Below are 15001 nucleotides of genomic sequence, written 5' to 3' on the forward strand. Positions count from 1 at the left end.
TTACAGACGCCTGCTTGTGGCTCTGCCTGCCTATATCCTACCTGGAGTCCATTGGGCTTCCTGATGTTTGGGGGGGTTTTGTATTCAGCTTAGAAGTGTGAACCATGCCTTCTGTGGAAGCGCACGCTCTCCTGGCGTTCCCATGGTGGGGGTGTCCAGGCCGTTAACGTGTTCCGCATTTCCCGGAGACACTGTTCGCTTGTCTTCTCCCCCGTTCTTCAGCGGGCATGGTCTGTCCAGCTTCAAGTTCACCCTTTCTCCTGCCCATTCGAATCTTCTGTTCACCCCTTAAAGTGAATGTCATCATTTCCCTGCGTTTTGGATGTTCTTCCCTTAATGTGACCTTATCATTTGACCTCCCTTAACTTCTTTGCTCAGGCACACGTGTACCATGGCGTCTCGAAGTCTCTGTGAGGTGTGTCATCCTGCTATGCTCTTGGGCAGTTTCTGTTGCCCGCTTTCTTCCCCGTACAGGGGTATATATAGTCCTACTTTCCTCTCCTTGTGCCTGGTAATTTTCCGTTGGAAATCGGGCATTTTTAATAAAATACTGTAATAATTCTGGGTTCAGGGCCAACGCTTTCTCTCCTCTGGGGCTTCTCACTGTTACTTGCTCATTTGCGGGACTGGCTAAGTTATCTTGGTGAAATCTTCCACTTTTCCCCTGCAGTGTGCGGCCTCTGGTGCTCTTCCTCTGGAAAGTACATGGCTGTGCCCACAGTCACCCTGGCCTGCTCTCTGGGCTCTGGCTTCACTGGCTCTGTGAGTCTCCTCCCAGATTCCTTTGACCACAACCTCCACGGTCTTGAGAGCAACCCTCGGGCTCAAACTTCCCCAGGCGCTATTGCAAGGCAAGTCAGCTCCTCTGGGAAGAGACCGGGAGCTGAGCACTCAGTGGAGGGGGGACAGCAGCCTCTTCTGGAGTGGAACCATGGCCCTGAGCTGGCATACTCCACATGCCAGGCCCAGGGTAGAGTCTCCCTCCACAAGTGGGGGCTAATCAGAGGAAGGGAGCCCCACCTCACTCACACTTCCCTGGGACTCAGGCTCAGCAGTACGTGCCAGGATAGGATAGGAAATGCTGAGATCCTGGGGGCCCTGCGTTCTTGGCTCAGCAGTCAGGTGCATTCTCTACCTTCATGAGCAGGGAGAGGGGAGGGAGGCAGCGGCTTGGCTGCATCAGATACCACTGACTCTGAATTCTTTCAAACTTTGAACAGGACACCCGAGTGGCTCAGTCGTGTCCAATGCTTGGTTTCAGCTCCGGTCGGGGGACCAAGCCTGAGTCAGGCTCTGCACTCTGTGCAGAATGCGCTTGAGTTTCTTTCCTTCTGCCCCTCCTCTATGCGCATGTGCGCACTCTCTCCCCCTTTCTCAAATAAATAAATAAATCTTTAAAAAAAAATAACAAAATAACTTGGCCCCAATTTCCTTGAATAGCTCTTTCTTTGTCCGTTTGCCCATCAGACCATTTCCAGGAGCCCTGAGTGTTGGCGGTATGATTTCCACCAGTTTCACTGGGAAACAGGCTTTCATTCTGGAAGTCTGGCTGCCCTCACTCCTTTTCTTGCCTCCCTGTGGGGTTATACCCCGCAGTCCCATGTCGAAAACGGGCGGGAACAGATGCCCTTCTCCTGCCTCCACCTCAGAGAGCATTCAGTCTCACCAGTGAGCACGGCGTTGGCTCCAAGCTTTTGCATAATCTCAGTCAAGCTCATTTTTACTTGCCAAGAAGTTTTTCACCATCTCAACGGCTGTTGGATTACGTCAGACGGGTCGTGTGTCACTCAAAACTGTCACATAATTTTTCTTGTTTAGCTTGCAGATACGGTGGGTTCCACCAAATGGTTTTCAAGTGCCGAGCCATCCGCGGACACCTGGAATAAATTCCATCGGTCATGGTCGTGTAGTTCTTTTTATACAGTGTCAGACTCGATCTGCCAGTCTGGCACTGAGATTTTCTGTGCCGAAGTTCATGGGCGACACAGTCTGTAGCTTCTTGTTTGCTGCTTGTTTCTGGCACCGTCTTAGCTTGGTTTTGGTGCAGTATTTGAATTCGCCTCAGGAGATGAGCTCAGATGTGCTCCTTCGTCTCCTGCTTTCTGGAAGAGACCGCTTCAAATGGACGTTGTACTTTGCATACTTGGGGGAAGTGGCCGGTGCACTCTGGGCCTGGAGTTTTCTTCGGGTAAGCTCTTAAATGAGAAATTAAGTGTCTTTCATGGTTCCAGCACTGTTCAGACCATCTCCTTCAACTTGGTTGCTCGAATTTGGTTTTTTTAATTTGCTTCTTGCCTCCAGGGATTTCAGACATCACCCGGGCGCTCCCGGGAACAGTCTCACCCAGCGTCCGGCACCATGTGGCCCGGTCAGGCCACCGCCGAGCTAAGCATCCAGACCCCACCGCACTCGGCTACTGGGCTTCTGTCCTCTTCAGGTTGTCAGCCTCATTAGGGCTCAGTCGGTCTTAAATCCCCACAGAACCATCTTGTTTCATTGATTTTCTGTTTCCACTGTCACTGATTTCCACTCCTGACTTCAATATTTCCTTCTTTTTGGTGCTTTCGGTCTTATTTTGCTCTTCTTGTCCTAGTTCCATGAGGCAGGAACGTCAATGATGTTGAGGTCTTGCCGCTCTCTGATGCGTATACATATCCCTTCGGCTGCATTACCGCAGACCACACACTTCGATGTTTTGTATCATTCTTCTTCAGGTCAGTTCTGTGTTAAAAACGCCGAGGTCCTCCCCCTTCACCCCTAGATCGCCGGAGTGCGGCCTTCTTCCCAGCATTTGCAGGGTTTCCTGTCGTCTTGCTGTGGTCTGAACACAATGCCGTGATCTGGACGCTGTTCTGGACGCACCGGGGTGTGTTTTCCGCCTGAGCTGTGAGCTCTCTCACGAGAGGTCCCCTACTTAGAACACAGGATCACTCCGCATCACTGGCCAGGCGGCCCGTAGGGGCAGTGGCAGGTGCGCTGTGGCTGTCCTGCACCGGGCTGGCTCCCTGCCCAGCGGCGCGGTGGGTCATCCAGAGGCCGGAGGGGGTTCCACAGCCACACCTGCGGCGGCAGCCTCCCTGCAGCTGCGCCGGCCTCCGCCCCGAGTATTTTGCAGCTCTAACAGCTGCCATGAGCACATCTGGGATGGTCACGTCCTCCTAGGGGACTGATCCCAGCCTCTAGCGTGTCTCCGCACACTGTCAGTCCGCCGCCATCACGCCTCTGCTCAGAGGTCTGCCTTCTCAGATGCTGCCCCGTGCGGCGCCCTCGTTTGGCTGCTGCCTGCTGTCGGGCTGCTGGCCACACCGTGAGTCCGCTGCCGCCAGCCCACCGACCCCGTGACTCTAAGTGACTTTCCCATAAACAGCACATGCTTCCGTCGGCCTTTCGTGTCCACTCTGCCCGTCTTTGCCTCCCACTCTGTGTGCGCACATGTTACTGTGTCTCATGTAATTTGTACAATTAGCCTACTCACGTTTGTGCGTGTTAAGGCCCAAAGCCGGCCGTTTTGTTGTCTTCCTGTTTGCCTCTGTTCCTTGTTCTTTCGTTTCTCTCATCCTGCTTTCCTGTGGACTCTTTGAACACTTCTTTTTAAACATCTCATTTATTTATTTGAGAGAGAGGGAGAAAGCATAAGCAGTGGGGAGAGGGGGAATCAGGCTCCCCACTGAGCAGGCTGACGCGGGGCTCTATCCCAGCACCCTGGGATCATGACCTGAGCTGAAGGCAGAGGCTTAACCGGCTGAGCCACCTAGGCGCCCCTTCTGTGGACTCTGACCATTTAAAAGGACTGGATCTCGACTTACATAGAATGGTTTGGGGTGTGTCATCTCGTTTTGTCTTTTTTTTTTTTTTTAAGATTTTATTTATGTATTTGACACAGATCACGAGCAGGCAGAGAGAGAGGGGGAAGCAGGCTCCCTGCTGAGCAGAGAGCCCAATGCAGGGCTCGATTCCAGGACCCTGAGATCATGACCTGAGCCGAAGGCAGAGACTTTTAACCCACCGAGCCACAGAGGCTCTCCAATAAATAAAATCTTTTTTTAAAAAACCCTCTTGAGGGGCACTGGGTGGCTCAGTGGGTTAAGCCTCTACCTTCTGCTCCGGTCATGATCTCAGGGTCCTGGGATAGGGCCCCACATTGGGCTCTCTGCTCAGCGGGGAGCCTAATTTCCCCTCCCTCTCTGCCTGCCTCTCTACTAACTTGTGATCTCTGTCTGTCAAATAAAAAAAAATTTTGTTAAATCTTAAAAAAAAAAAAAACTCTCTTGAGTGTCAGCTGGTGTTAATGTTTGTTTCATCGTCACATATGCCACCAGGCACTCAGGAGGAGAGCTCACTCTCTGTCCTTCCCGTGCTCCTTCTTCCCTCTCAGTGCCCCAAGAGGACACCTTTATCGTGTCCGTCCTGGTGGAGGGACGTGCTTTACCCAAGCTTGTGGGGCGCTGGGCGGGGGCCGGAGCCCTCAGAGTCCCCTCACTCAGGGTGCATTTCTCCGTCGCTCCCGTGCACACGCACAGGCACACGGCCGAAGCCAGGGTCTTCTTGAATGGTGCTCACTTTCTACACCTGGAACACAGAGTGCGCTTCCCTCCAGCCGCGGGCTCTGGACCAGAAGAGCACTGCGCTTGCCCTCAGCGTTCTCTGTAGGGCTCGCGCTTGTCTGGCTGCTTCAATGATCTCGTCCTCAGTGCTCAGAGCTTACAGCTCAAGTGTCCAGATGTGGATTTCCTTGAATGTACCATATTTGGGATTTGCTCAGCTCCTTGGATCTCTACGTCTCTGTCTTTGGCTGTGTTGGAAGCTTCAGGCATCATTTGAGTACTCTTTCCGACCACTCGCCCCTGCCCCTTTTCTGGGACTCCGGTTATGTGAACAGCGGATCTTGTGTTGTTACCCCCCAGGTTCCCGAGCCTCTGTCCAATTTTCCCCAGCGTTTTCATTGTTGTTGTTGTAAACAGGTTGAGTCCTTTCTGTGGACCCATCCTCAGCCTCACGGGGACGTCCCCTGTCATTTCGGGCCACAGATAAGCCGCCCAGCAAGTGTTTCATTTCGATGAGTCTGTATCGTGCTGTGATTTTGGTTTTCTTCTGTGTTATAATGTCTCTTTCTTTGCTGACATTTTCCATTTGCTCCAAGATAAACTGTTATTCCTTATGGAAGCTTTTCAAGCACGACTGATTTAAAGTCCCTGTCTGATAATCCTAGCATCTCCGCCTCCGTTTGGGCATCAGCCGGTTCCTCTTTCTTATTCTGATTGTGCCTTTCCTGGGTCTGGGGTTTCCTTGAGTTTCCTGGTAGGACGGGGGATTTTTTTATTGTCCCCTGAACAGTCGGGTGATTTCGGTTCACATTCTGTATTTTAGCAGGTGGCCGTCCTGTTCGGGCTTGCCAGGCGGGCCCTGGGTATGCTCTAGTGGCCTGTGGTTTCGGTGGAAACCTGGAACTCTGGCCGGGGGCTGGGGAATCTGGTCCTCGAGGCGTACTTCCTGGGCTGAAAGCCTGTTGTGGGCACTCCCTAACCAGTGCTCAGGTTGGGGCATCTTGGTGGGGCAGGAGGGCCAGTAAGCCGGGTGGGGAAGGAATGGGCCTCTCCCTGATCCTCCTGCCAGTTCTGGCAGACACCCCTAGAGTCGCAGTGGAACTCCAGCCCCACATGGGGATGAATACATACCCCTGGTCCTCTTCCTGGTAGCAGGATGGGGGCGGGCAGGGGGAGGTCAAGAAACGTGATCCTGGACCCCCTTATGTGGGGCTGCTCTGTTGTTCCTCCAGCCCTGGGGACCCCCACCATGTCACCTCACTCTTTTCATGTCAGAGAATTGTTCTGGTTTCCTGCATTTATTGGCAGTCGGGCAAAGAGACAAAGCTAGGCCACAAAGCAGACAAAGCTAGAAGGCCCTCAGGGCATGCTGAAGGGCTTTTGGTTTCCGGAAAGTGTGTGCAGGCCATATAGTAGGGTCCGCGGAGCAGTGGGGCTAAGAAGGACTCAGCCCCGGCTGCAGCACCGGCGAAGGGCGGGAGTGGAGGGGGCGGAGGCAACTTAGAGGAGTCTGGGAGGCGCAGATGAAGGTGTGGGAAAGGAGGGTTAGAGGAGGGTCCTGGTCGGGGATAGATGAACGGGTCTCCAGCGTTTCCAGAGCCTGAGAGGTGTGCAGGATGCCAGCTCAGGCTGGGCAAGGCGGGGCTGCTGCCTAGGGCAGGCAAGGGGGTTAGCTCCACGGTGCATCCCGGGCGGCCACGCAGAGACAGGTTGGGGAGACGCCCAACCCCACCCCCATGACAATGACCGCTCTGATTCCCTGCCCCCGTCCAGCTCTGGGTGGCGACAATGGTCATCTGTCTCCTGGAGCCGGAGCCTGGCACTGGGCGGGTGCGAGCGCGGGAGGGCCCGGGAGGAAGCAAGGGCACGGCTAGGGGAGGCTCAAGAGGGCTTGCGGCTCTGGGGTGCGGCGGGGGGCGGCCGCGGAAGCGGTGCGGGGGCGTGGCTTTCCTCTTTCTCCGCCTGTCGGGGAGCCGAGCTGCGGGGCGCGCCCCCACCCTCGCCTTCCCGCACAGCTCGGTCTCCAGTTTCCATGGAGCCGGGAGGCGGTTGCCACGGAGACCAGCGCACGCAGCCAATCGGCGCGGAGCTGCGGCTCCGGCTCACCTCCTGGATGGAGGCAAGGGGCGCGCAGGAGGCCGGGCACCGGTTCGGCGCCGCCACCTCCCTCGGGGCGCTGAGGCCCCTGCACCCTGCGCGCTGGCGACCCTCCCCACCCCCTTCTCTTCCAGGCCCTCCTTAGGGTTGATGTTCCCTGGGGTCCGTCCAGCTTCCGACCGGCCCCGAATCCCCTGGCGTCCAGAGGGGAATGCTGCAGGAAAGGCGGGGCCGGGCAGCGCGGAAGGAGGGCGAAACCCAGGTCGGGGAAAGGAGGAAGGCCGCCCCCCGCCCCAGCCGCTCTGCAGTGCTTGGGGCGCACGCGCACGCTCACTCGGGGAGCAGGGCAGGCGGGGCGGCGCTGACGTCATCCGATGACCCACCCACCCCCTACCCCCTGGCCGAGGGGCGGTGGCCGCGCAGGTTCCGCCGGACCGACGCACGGACACACCGGGCACGGAGGGAAGGGCGCACGGTCAGGCCATGCCCGGGGAGGCTGCCCGCGCCGAGCTGCTGCTGCCGGAGGCGGGCAGGCCCGGGCCCCGCACAGGTGAGGCCTCGGGCTGTGCCCCCTGCGGCTGTCTCCGCCGCTCTGTCCCTGCCTGTCCCCTGTCTAATCCCTCTCCTGCCTGTCCCCTCTGTCCTTCTGCCTTCTCCAATCACCCCTCCCCCGCCACCCCGTCCCCTCTCCGGTCCTTCTGGCGCCCTGCCCTTTCGAGCACCTGAATGCTGACCGCCGCCCCCCCTCCCGCCCCGCACGTCCCAGCTCAGGACTGCGGGGAAGGGCGGAAACAGGATGTCCTCCAGGAGCCGGGAGCGATGCGAGGGCCTGTGAGCATCCCAGGGCTCCAGGGCTCTCGGCTGGTGTCCCGCCCTCTGGGCCGCCGCTGTTGCCCCATTGTCTGTGAGCAGCTGCGGGCCCTGCACAGAGGTTGGGGGGGGTTCTCCACTGCACCCCATAATCAGGGGAACCCGCCCCTTAGAGGCCTGAAGCTGCTTCAGGGCTGGTGGCCTGGGCAGCTGAAGCAGGACTGGAGCTAGAGCCGGGGGAAGCCTGGGCGACAGGCTGTGAGGGTGGTAGGTCAGATCCCCTGGGGGAGCAGGTCTAGGGGCAGTGCCCCGGGGCGCAGGCAAACATCACTGGAGAGGCGAGGTCAGCAAGTGTGGGTGGAGGCTGAGGGTGTCTACCTGGGTCTGAAAGGACCAAGAAGGGTGGCCCAGCAGGTCAGCCATGAGTGACCCCTAGAGGGCCAAGGGCACCTTGCTGTGGATCAGTCACCTGGGAGTGTCAGCAGAGCTGGGTCCAGGGGCCTGGACTCCCTCTGGGGTCCAGTAAAGCAGGTGGAGGACTAGGACTTCTCAGACCCAGGGTCTCAAGTTGCTTGATGACCTTGAATGCTTCTAAAAACCTTTGACTTTTGACTTCCCTTCCTCATCCCCCATGGCTGGGCTCTGCCCTCTCCCTGCCCCAGGACGGGACGGCAAGTGTACCACCCGCTCTGAGCCCTGTCTCCTCCCGTCCCTGCCCACCACACCCACCTCCAGGCATTCAGTGTCTGTCACACGGCATTGGACTCGAAAGACCCCATTCTCAGGATCCCCTGGCCACCTCAGAATTGCAGTAGTGCGGCCCCAGCACCCGAGGGAGCGTCCCCCATTGCTGCAGGCCAATGGGCAGTGGAGGGCACTACCCCTTCGTAAAAACTTCACCCCTAATCCTCGCAGATTCTTGACTTTTGCAGATAGCTGAGGCACAAACATACTTGTGGGGTGATCATGGGTAGGAAGCAGGAGCCCTCTGAATGGGTGGTTGGGGCCCAGGCAGCCCCTGTGATGCTGCCCTGGGACCGGCTTGCATATTCCTGGCAGGGGGAGCCCTTCCAGCCCCGCGGGGCGGCTCTCACCATGGAATGGCCCAGCTGGCCCTATCGTCCTGGAACCCGTCCCCCACAACTGCCCTCTCCCACGGGACCTCACCCCCACCCCCACCCTCCAGCTCGGCCTCCGTGGGACATGCAGCCTGAGGACGCACACACAGTGGCCCCACTTCTCTCCTCTGTGAGCAGGAGTGAGAGCAGAGCCGGGTGGCACCCCCAGAGGCTGGCCTCAGGTGTGGGCAGCAAGGAGAGAGACAAGGCCAAGAGGCGAGACCCCCACACACAGGAGGTAGGAAACCTAGATCATCACAGAGCCAGCGGAATGCAGGTGTCCTGCCCCTGGGGGTTTATGATGCAGGTCAGGTGAGGTCACTCGCCAGGTCCCAGCTAGCCAGTGTCTGCAGATGGGTGCTGGTCCTGGCCTCAGGATCCATGCCTCCCACCCCCCGCCCAAGGCTCTTCCCCTGGCATCGCACCTCTCGGAAATTTCTCCCAGACACTCCTGGAGGATGCCTCCCCTTCTCACACCCCTCTCTTTCCACAGAGTCGTCCTGTGATGTGGCCGTGGCCACCACCCCAAGAGGGGACCGGCTGGAGCACTGTGCCCTGACCCCTGGACCCAGCACCCTGGCCCTGGAGTTTCTGCCCAGCAAGCCAGGCGCCCGGCCCCCGCCCGAGGGAGCCAGCTGGGATGCAGGGCCGGGAGGCACCCCCTCGGCCTGGGCAGTCCCCACAGAAAGCAGCCCCAGTCTGGGTTCCCCCGAGGCCCAGCCTGCCGGCCGCCCTCCCCCAACCACCCTGGAGCCCCGGATCGTGATGGGCGAGGAGACCCGCCGGGTGTCCCTGCCGTCCAGGGCAGCCCTTCCAGAGCTCAGGGACTGGGAGGGTGGGCACCCCAGCCTGGACCCACCCCCCGAGTTGTGTTCTCAGGGTGACCCTCCTGTGCCTTGCCCTGCCCCAGACCCTGACTCCTACTTTACGCCACCCTCCACTCCCACCGAGACCACCTCTGCCCTGCTCCTTGGCCCCGGGCCCCGCAGGGAGGCCCCGGCTGAGCCAGGGGACTCACCACCTGCCTCGCCATCGGGCTCCTACATCACAGCAGATGGAGACAGCTGGGCCTCGTCCCCGTCCTGCTCCCTGAGCCTGCTGGCCCCGGCCGAAGGGCTGGATGTCCCCTCAGGCTGGGGCTTCTCCCCGCCGGGCTCCGTGGCCGATGAGCAGGAGCTGCCTCCCGCGGGGCCCCCGGGCCCCCCGTCCCCGGAATCCAGCGTCTCAGCCGACAGCAGCTCTTCCTGGGGCCAAGAGGGCCACTTCTTCGAGCTGGACTTCCTGGCCAACGACCCCATGGTCCCCGCCGCCCTCCTGCCCTTCCGAGGCAGCCTCATAGTGCAGGTGGAGGCTGTGGAGGTGACACCAAGAGCCCCCGAGGAGGAGGAGGAGGAGGAGGAGGTCCCTGTCCCTGGAGGGGACCCAGCCGGGGAGGGCGAGGACGACAGCACGTTTGCCTCCTCCCTGCAGTCCCTGTCTGACCTCTCCATCACCGAGGGCATGGACGAGGCCTTCGCCTTCCGGGACGACACCTCGGCGGCCTCATCCGACCCCGACTCGGCCTCCTATGCGGGGGCAGACGACGAGAGGCTGTACAGCGAGGAGCCCCATGCACAGCCTGCCGCCCTGCTCCAGGACACCCCCGGCGAGCCCGCTCCTAGCGTCTCCGCGGGGGTGGCCAGCCAAGCCTCCGAGAGCCGGGAGCCAGGCGCCCAGGTTCCTGAGATGGGCCAGGCCTCCGCTCCTCCTGCAGCGCAGGAAACCCCGGGCCTCACCGGGGAGAGCCCCTGGGCCTGGGGGGAGGACATGGGCTCCATCTCAGGTCTGGTGCCTGCTGCCGTGGGCACGGCTCAGCCCCAGTGGAAGGATGACAGCGCAACCTTAGGCCCAGAGTCTTGGACCTCCCCAGAAGAGGGAACCCTCATTCCAGGCCCAGACTCTCTGCAGAACCTGGAAGAAGCAGGCCAAGGCCCTGAATCTGAGGCCACACCTCTGTCCCTGCAGGACGCCGGCCTCCCCTCAGGCCAGGCGCCCGCCGCCACAGTCAGCCCTGTGCCCCAGCCAGGGGACACAAACAGGACCTTACACCAGGGCCCTGACTGTGAGGCCACACCTGTGTCCCTGCAGGACGCAGCCCTCCCCTCAGGCCAAGGGACTCCTGCCAAGGCCAGGCCTGAGACCCTGCGGGTAGATGCAGGCTGCGTGCCAGGGATCGACCCTGTGGTCACTGCAGCCCAACAGGGAAGACAAGTGACCTCGGAACTGAGGCCAGCACCCGAGGAGAGGGACACAAGCTGCACAGGAGACCTGGGGCCTCCAGCCCGGGACCAGGCCCAGCTGGATGGACTGGAGCCAGCTGCAGACGCTGGGGTGCCCTGGACCTCATGGGGCACCTCCAAGCCTGCCACGGAGGCCCTAGACTCCCCCAAGCCTGCCACAGAGGCCACAGACCCCCTTGAGGCCCTGCAACACCCCAGGCCTGCCACAGATGCCGTGGAATGCCCTGGCTCTGACACAGAGAATACAAATTGCCCCAAGCCTGTCATGGAGACCACAGAATGCACAGAGTCTGCCACGGAGGCCACGGAATGTCCACCATCTGTCACAGAGGCTACAGAATGCCTGGAGTCTGGCAGAGAGACCCTGGAACATTCCAAGCCTTCCATGGAAGCCTCAGAATGCCCAGAACATGCTATGGAGGCCCCAAAATGCACCAAGCCTGCCAATGAGGCCCTGGAACTCCTTGAGCCCACCTCAGAGGCCCCAGAATACCCTGAGTCTGGCACAGAGGCCCTAGAACATTCTGAGCCTGCCCTGGAGACCCTGGAACATTCTGAGCCTGCCACGGAGGCCCCAGACCATTCTGAACCTGTCCCGGAAGCCCCGGAATGCCCAGACCCTGCCACGGAGGCCCTGGAACATTCTGAGCCTGCCCCGGAGGCCCCGGAAAGCCCAGAGCCTGCCATGGAAGCCCCGGAACTCCCAGAGCCTGACATAGGGGCCCCGGAACGCTCAGAGCCTGCCATGGAAGCCCCAGGATATTCTGAGCCTGCCACGGAGACGCCAGAAAGCCCTGAGCCTGCCATGGAGGTGCTAGACCATTCTGAGCCTGCCCCGGGGGCCCTGGAATGCCCAGAGCCTGCCATGGAAGCCCCAGAACATTCTGAGCCTGCCACAGAGACCCTAGAATGCCCAGAACCTGCCATGGAGGCCCCAGAACATTCTGAGCCTGCCACGGAGACCCTAGAATGCCCAGAACCTGCCATGGAGGCCCCAGAACATTCTGAGCCTGCCACGGAGACCCTAGAATGCCCAGAACCTGCCATGGAGGCCCCAGAACATTCTGAGCCTGCCACGGAGACCCCAGAATGCCCAGAGCCTGCCATGGAGGCCCCAGAATGCCCACAGCCTACCATGGAGGTCCTGGAACATTCTGAGTCTTCCATGGAGACCCCGGAACATTCTGAGTCTGCCACGGAGGCCCCAGAAGACCCAGAGCCTGCCACGGAGGCCCCAGAACATTCTGAGCCTGCCACAGAGATTCTGGAATGCCCAGAGCCTGCCACAGAGGCCCCAGAACATTCTGAGCCTGCCACGGAGGCCCCAGAACATTCTGAGCCTGCCACAGAGACTCCAGAATGCCCAGAGCCTGCCACGGAGGCCCCAGAACTTTCTGTGCCTGCCACGGAAGCCCCAGAAGCTACCACGGAGACCCAAGAACGCTCACAGCCTGCCACAGAGGCCCTCAAATGCCCCAAGCCTGCCACAGAAGCTTCAGGACTTTCTGAGCCTGCCACTGAGGCCCTAGAACATTCAGAGCCTGCCACAGGCCCCCCTGGGTCTGCCATGGAGGCCACAGACCCACCCAAGCCTGCCTCCATTAGAGAAGAAGTAGCTGAGGGTCTGTTGGCACCTAAGCAGGAAACCTGTGCCAGTGCCTGTGTTTTTCCTGGTGATGGAGTCGAGCCCCATTTTCCCCCAAAGGAGGACCCAGGGGGTGAGAATCAGGGGACTGGAGGCCTCAGGTCAGCACCCCACAGTGCTAGGAAGGCTCCTGGAGATAGTGGCCCAGAGGTACATCTTGCTGCTCTCCCTGAGGTCAGTCACACATGGCCCCAGAACCCAGCAGAGGAGGGAAGAGCCAACCCCGAGCCCAGGTCTTCTGTTGCTGTGGCCTCAGAAGCTGGGCTGGCTTCCTGCTCTGAGTCTCCCCCAAGGTCTGTGGCCAGGCCTGGAAGGGGCTGCCCCGAAGAGCCTGCCCCCACCACTCCAGCACCCTCTTGGCGGCTGGAACCCGTGCTGGGCCCAGGCAGTGGAGTGAGGGCTCAAGTAGCCCCTGAAAGCCCCAGCTTGTCCCCACCACAAGCCCCCGGAAGCCCTAATAGGGGTCTGCCCAGCATGACCCAAGACAGGCCCCTCGGCCCAGAGCCCGCTGCTCCTGGGGTCCCCACAGAGGCAGCCCCATGCCCCATGGCACCCCTCACCCCCTGCCCTTGCCAGGGACCTAGGGAAGACTCGACGGAGGCCAAGGAGCCCCCGGGCTCTCCGGGCCTCCAGCCGCCACGTTCAGGAGCCCAGCGGGCAGTGGCTGCCTCCTCAGGAACCACAAAACCTCCTGGGGCTGGGCATCGAGTCAGCCTCCCGCCCCACTCCCCCCTCCTCAGCCCTAAAACGGCCCCTATGGGGGACACCCATGCCAAAGACCAGGCCTGGCGGATCTCGCCCCCCTGCCAAGTGCCTCCTGGCCCTCGAGGGCTCCCAGCCGCCGAGCAACAGGATGACCAGGACAGCCTGGAGGAAGGTGAGGGGGGCTGAGGGGCCGGAGCTCTGTCCCAAGCCCAGGGCCACAGGGGGCAGGTGGGCGGGCCGTAGGGATGAGTTACGAGGCAGAAGCCGTCCTCACATGCACACGCCCCCACCCCATACCCAGACTCGCCCCCGAGGGCTCCGGGATCCGGCCAGCACTCAGACAGCCACGGGGAGTCATCGGCGGAGCTGGAGGAGCAGGACCTCTCGGGAGCGCAGACGGCACAGTGCCCGACCCAGGTGCCGGCCCGGGACGGGGGAGGCTGCAGCCCCGAGAGGGCCCTACTCTACCCTCCCTTGGGTGCTCAAACCCTGTCCTCCCCAGGTCCCAGCAGGCGGCAGCAGCGAGGAAACAGTGGCCAAAGCCAAGCAGAGTCGCAGTGAGAAGAAGGCCCGAAAGGTGGGTGGGCTCCTGCCAGGGCCACTCCCTGGGGAACAGGCCTGCTGTGTAAGGGGACCCCTCACACCCAGTGGCTGACAGATGCCACGGGTGGGGCCATCAGGTCTTGAAACCGCTGGGGCCAGAGCACCATTGAGACCGTGCCCACAGCTGGGGTAAGGTATCCCACCCTACACCTGGGGGGCGGGTATCCCCACAGGCTCTACCCAGAGCCCACAGAGGGTCCCCTAGAGTTGGTGGCAGAGTCCTTGTTGTCCCATCAGTGTGCTCTCTCCTGGGCCTACCCACTCCTCCCCACCCCAGCCTGGGACCCCCAGGCTGATGCCAAGGTCTGAACCCCCCGTGTCCCCCAGGCAATGTCCAAGCTGGGCCTACGGCAAATCCAGGGGGTCACCAGGATCACCATCCAGAAATCCAAGAACATCCTGTTTGTCATTGCCAAGCCTGATGTTTTCAAGAGCCCGGCCTCAGACACCTATGTGGTCTTCGGCGAGGCCAAGGTCTGGCCGGTCACCGGGTGGGGTGGGGTGAGGTGGGGGCCCAGGGCATGGGCTGGGCTGACTGCTGTGCCCCTGCAGATCGAGGACCTGTCCCAGCAAGTGCACAGAGCTGCTGCTGAGAAGTTCAAAGTGCCCACAGAGCCACCCGCCCTGGTCCCCGAGTCTGCACCTGGGCCGCTGGTGAGGTCTGGGTGTGAGGAGGAGGAGGAGGAGGAAGAGGAGGAGGAGGTAGGAAGCAGGGACATGGGGGAGGGCTGGGGAGGCGTCTCATGGCTTTTCCTGGGGTGGGGGCAGCCCCAGAACCTGCCGGCTTGCCCCCCTTCAGGTGGATGAGGCAGGACTGGAGCTCCGTGACATTGAGCTAGTGATGGCGCAGGCCAACGTGTCGAGGGCCAGGGCCGTGCGGGCCCTGAGGGACAACCAGAGCGACATCGTCAACGCCATCATGGTGAGTGGAAGGCCCTCCTCAGCCCCCTGCTGCTGGCCCTACCGGGCCCCTCCCCAGCCTGCTCTGTCTCCTCTCTCTGCAGGAGCTCACCATGTAGCCAGGAGCGCCTCGACCGCACAGCTTCGTCCCTGCCCCCGGCTCCACTGCTCAATAAACAGGTGTCTCCACACGGCCTCTACTCTGGCTCCTCTCTGCTGGGCGTGTGCTCTGGCCAAACGGGATTTGTGGAGGGCAGAGGGGAGGAGACGCTTCCTGCGTCCGTCAGTGCAGATAGTCCC

The 15001-nt window shown here is 60.9% G+C and overlaps 1 protein-coding gene across 1 annotated transcript; it reads left to right on the plus strand.

The window, feature by feature from the left end:
* The first annotated feature begins 7124 nt into the window (after window positions 1–7124).
* Window positions 7125–14901, plus strand: NACAD (NAC alpha domain containing). Its single transcript, XM_044246997.1, has 9 exons — window positions 7125–7191; window positions 7408–7572; window positions 9063–13370; window positions 13500–13615; window positions 13701–13775; window positions 14129–14275; window positions 14354–14503; window positions 14601–14723; window positions 14806–14901. Exons 1-9 carry the CDS (start codon window positions 7125–7127, stop codon window positions 14818–14820), a joined length of 5166 nt encoding a protein of 1721 aa, XP_044102932.1. The 3' UTR covers window positions 14821–14901.
* Window positions 14902–15001: the final 100 nt, after the last annotated feature.

Source organism: Neovison vison, chromosome 4, assembly GCF_020171115.1.
Source record: "Neovison vison isolate M4711 chromosome 4, ASM_NN_V1, whole genome shotgun sequence".
Taxonomy (NCBI): Eukaryota; Metazoa; Chordata; class Mammalia; order Carnivora; family Mustelidae; genus Neogale; species Neogale vison.

Coding starts and splice junctions, on each gene's coding strand:
- NACAD (XM_044246997.1), top strand. CDS start 7,125: ATGCCCGGGGAGGCTGCCCGCGCCGAGCTGCTGCTGCCGGAGGCGGGC. Junction 7,192..7,407: donor CAGGCCCGGGCCCCGCACAG/GTGAGGCCTCGG, acceptor CGCACGTCCCAG/CTCAGGACTGCGGGGAAGGG. Junction 13,371..13,499: donor CCAGGACAGCCTGGAGGAAG/GTGAGGGGGGCT, acceptor CCCCATACCCAG/ACTCGCCCCCGAGGGCTCCG.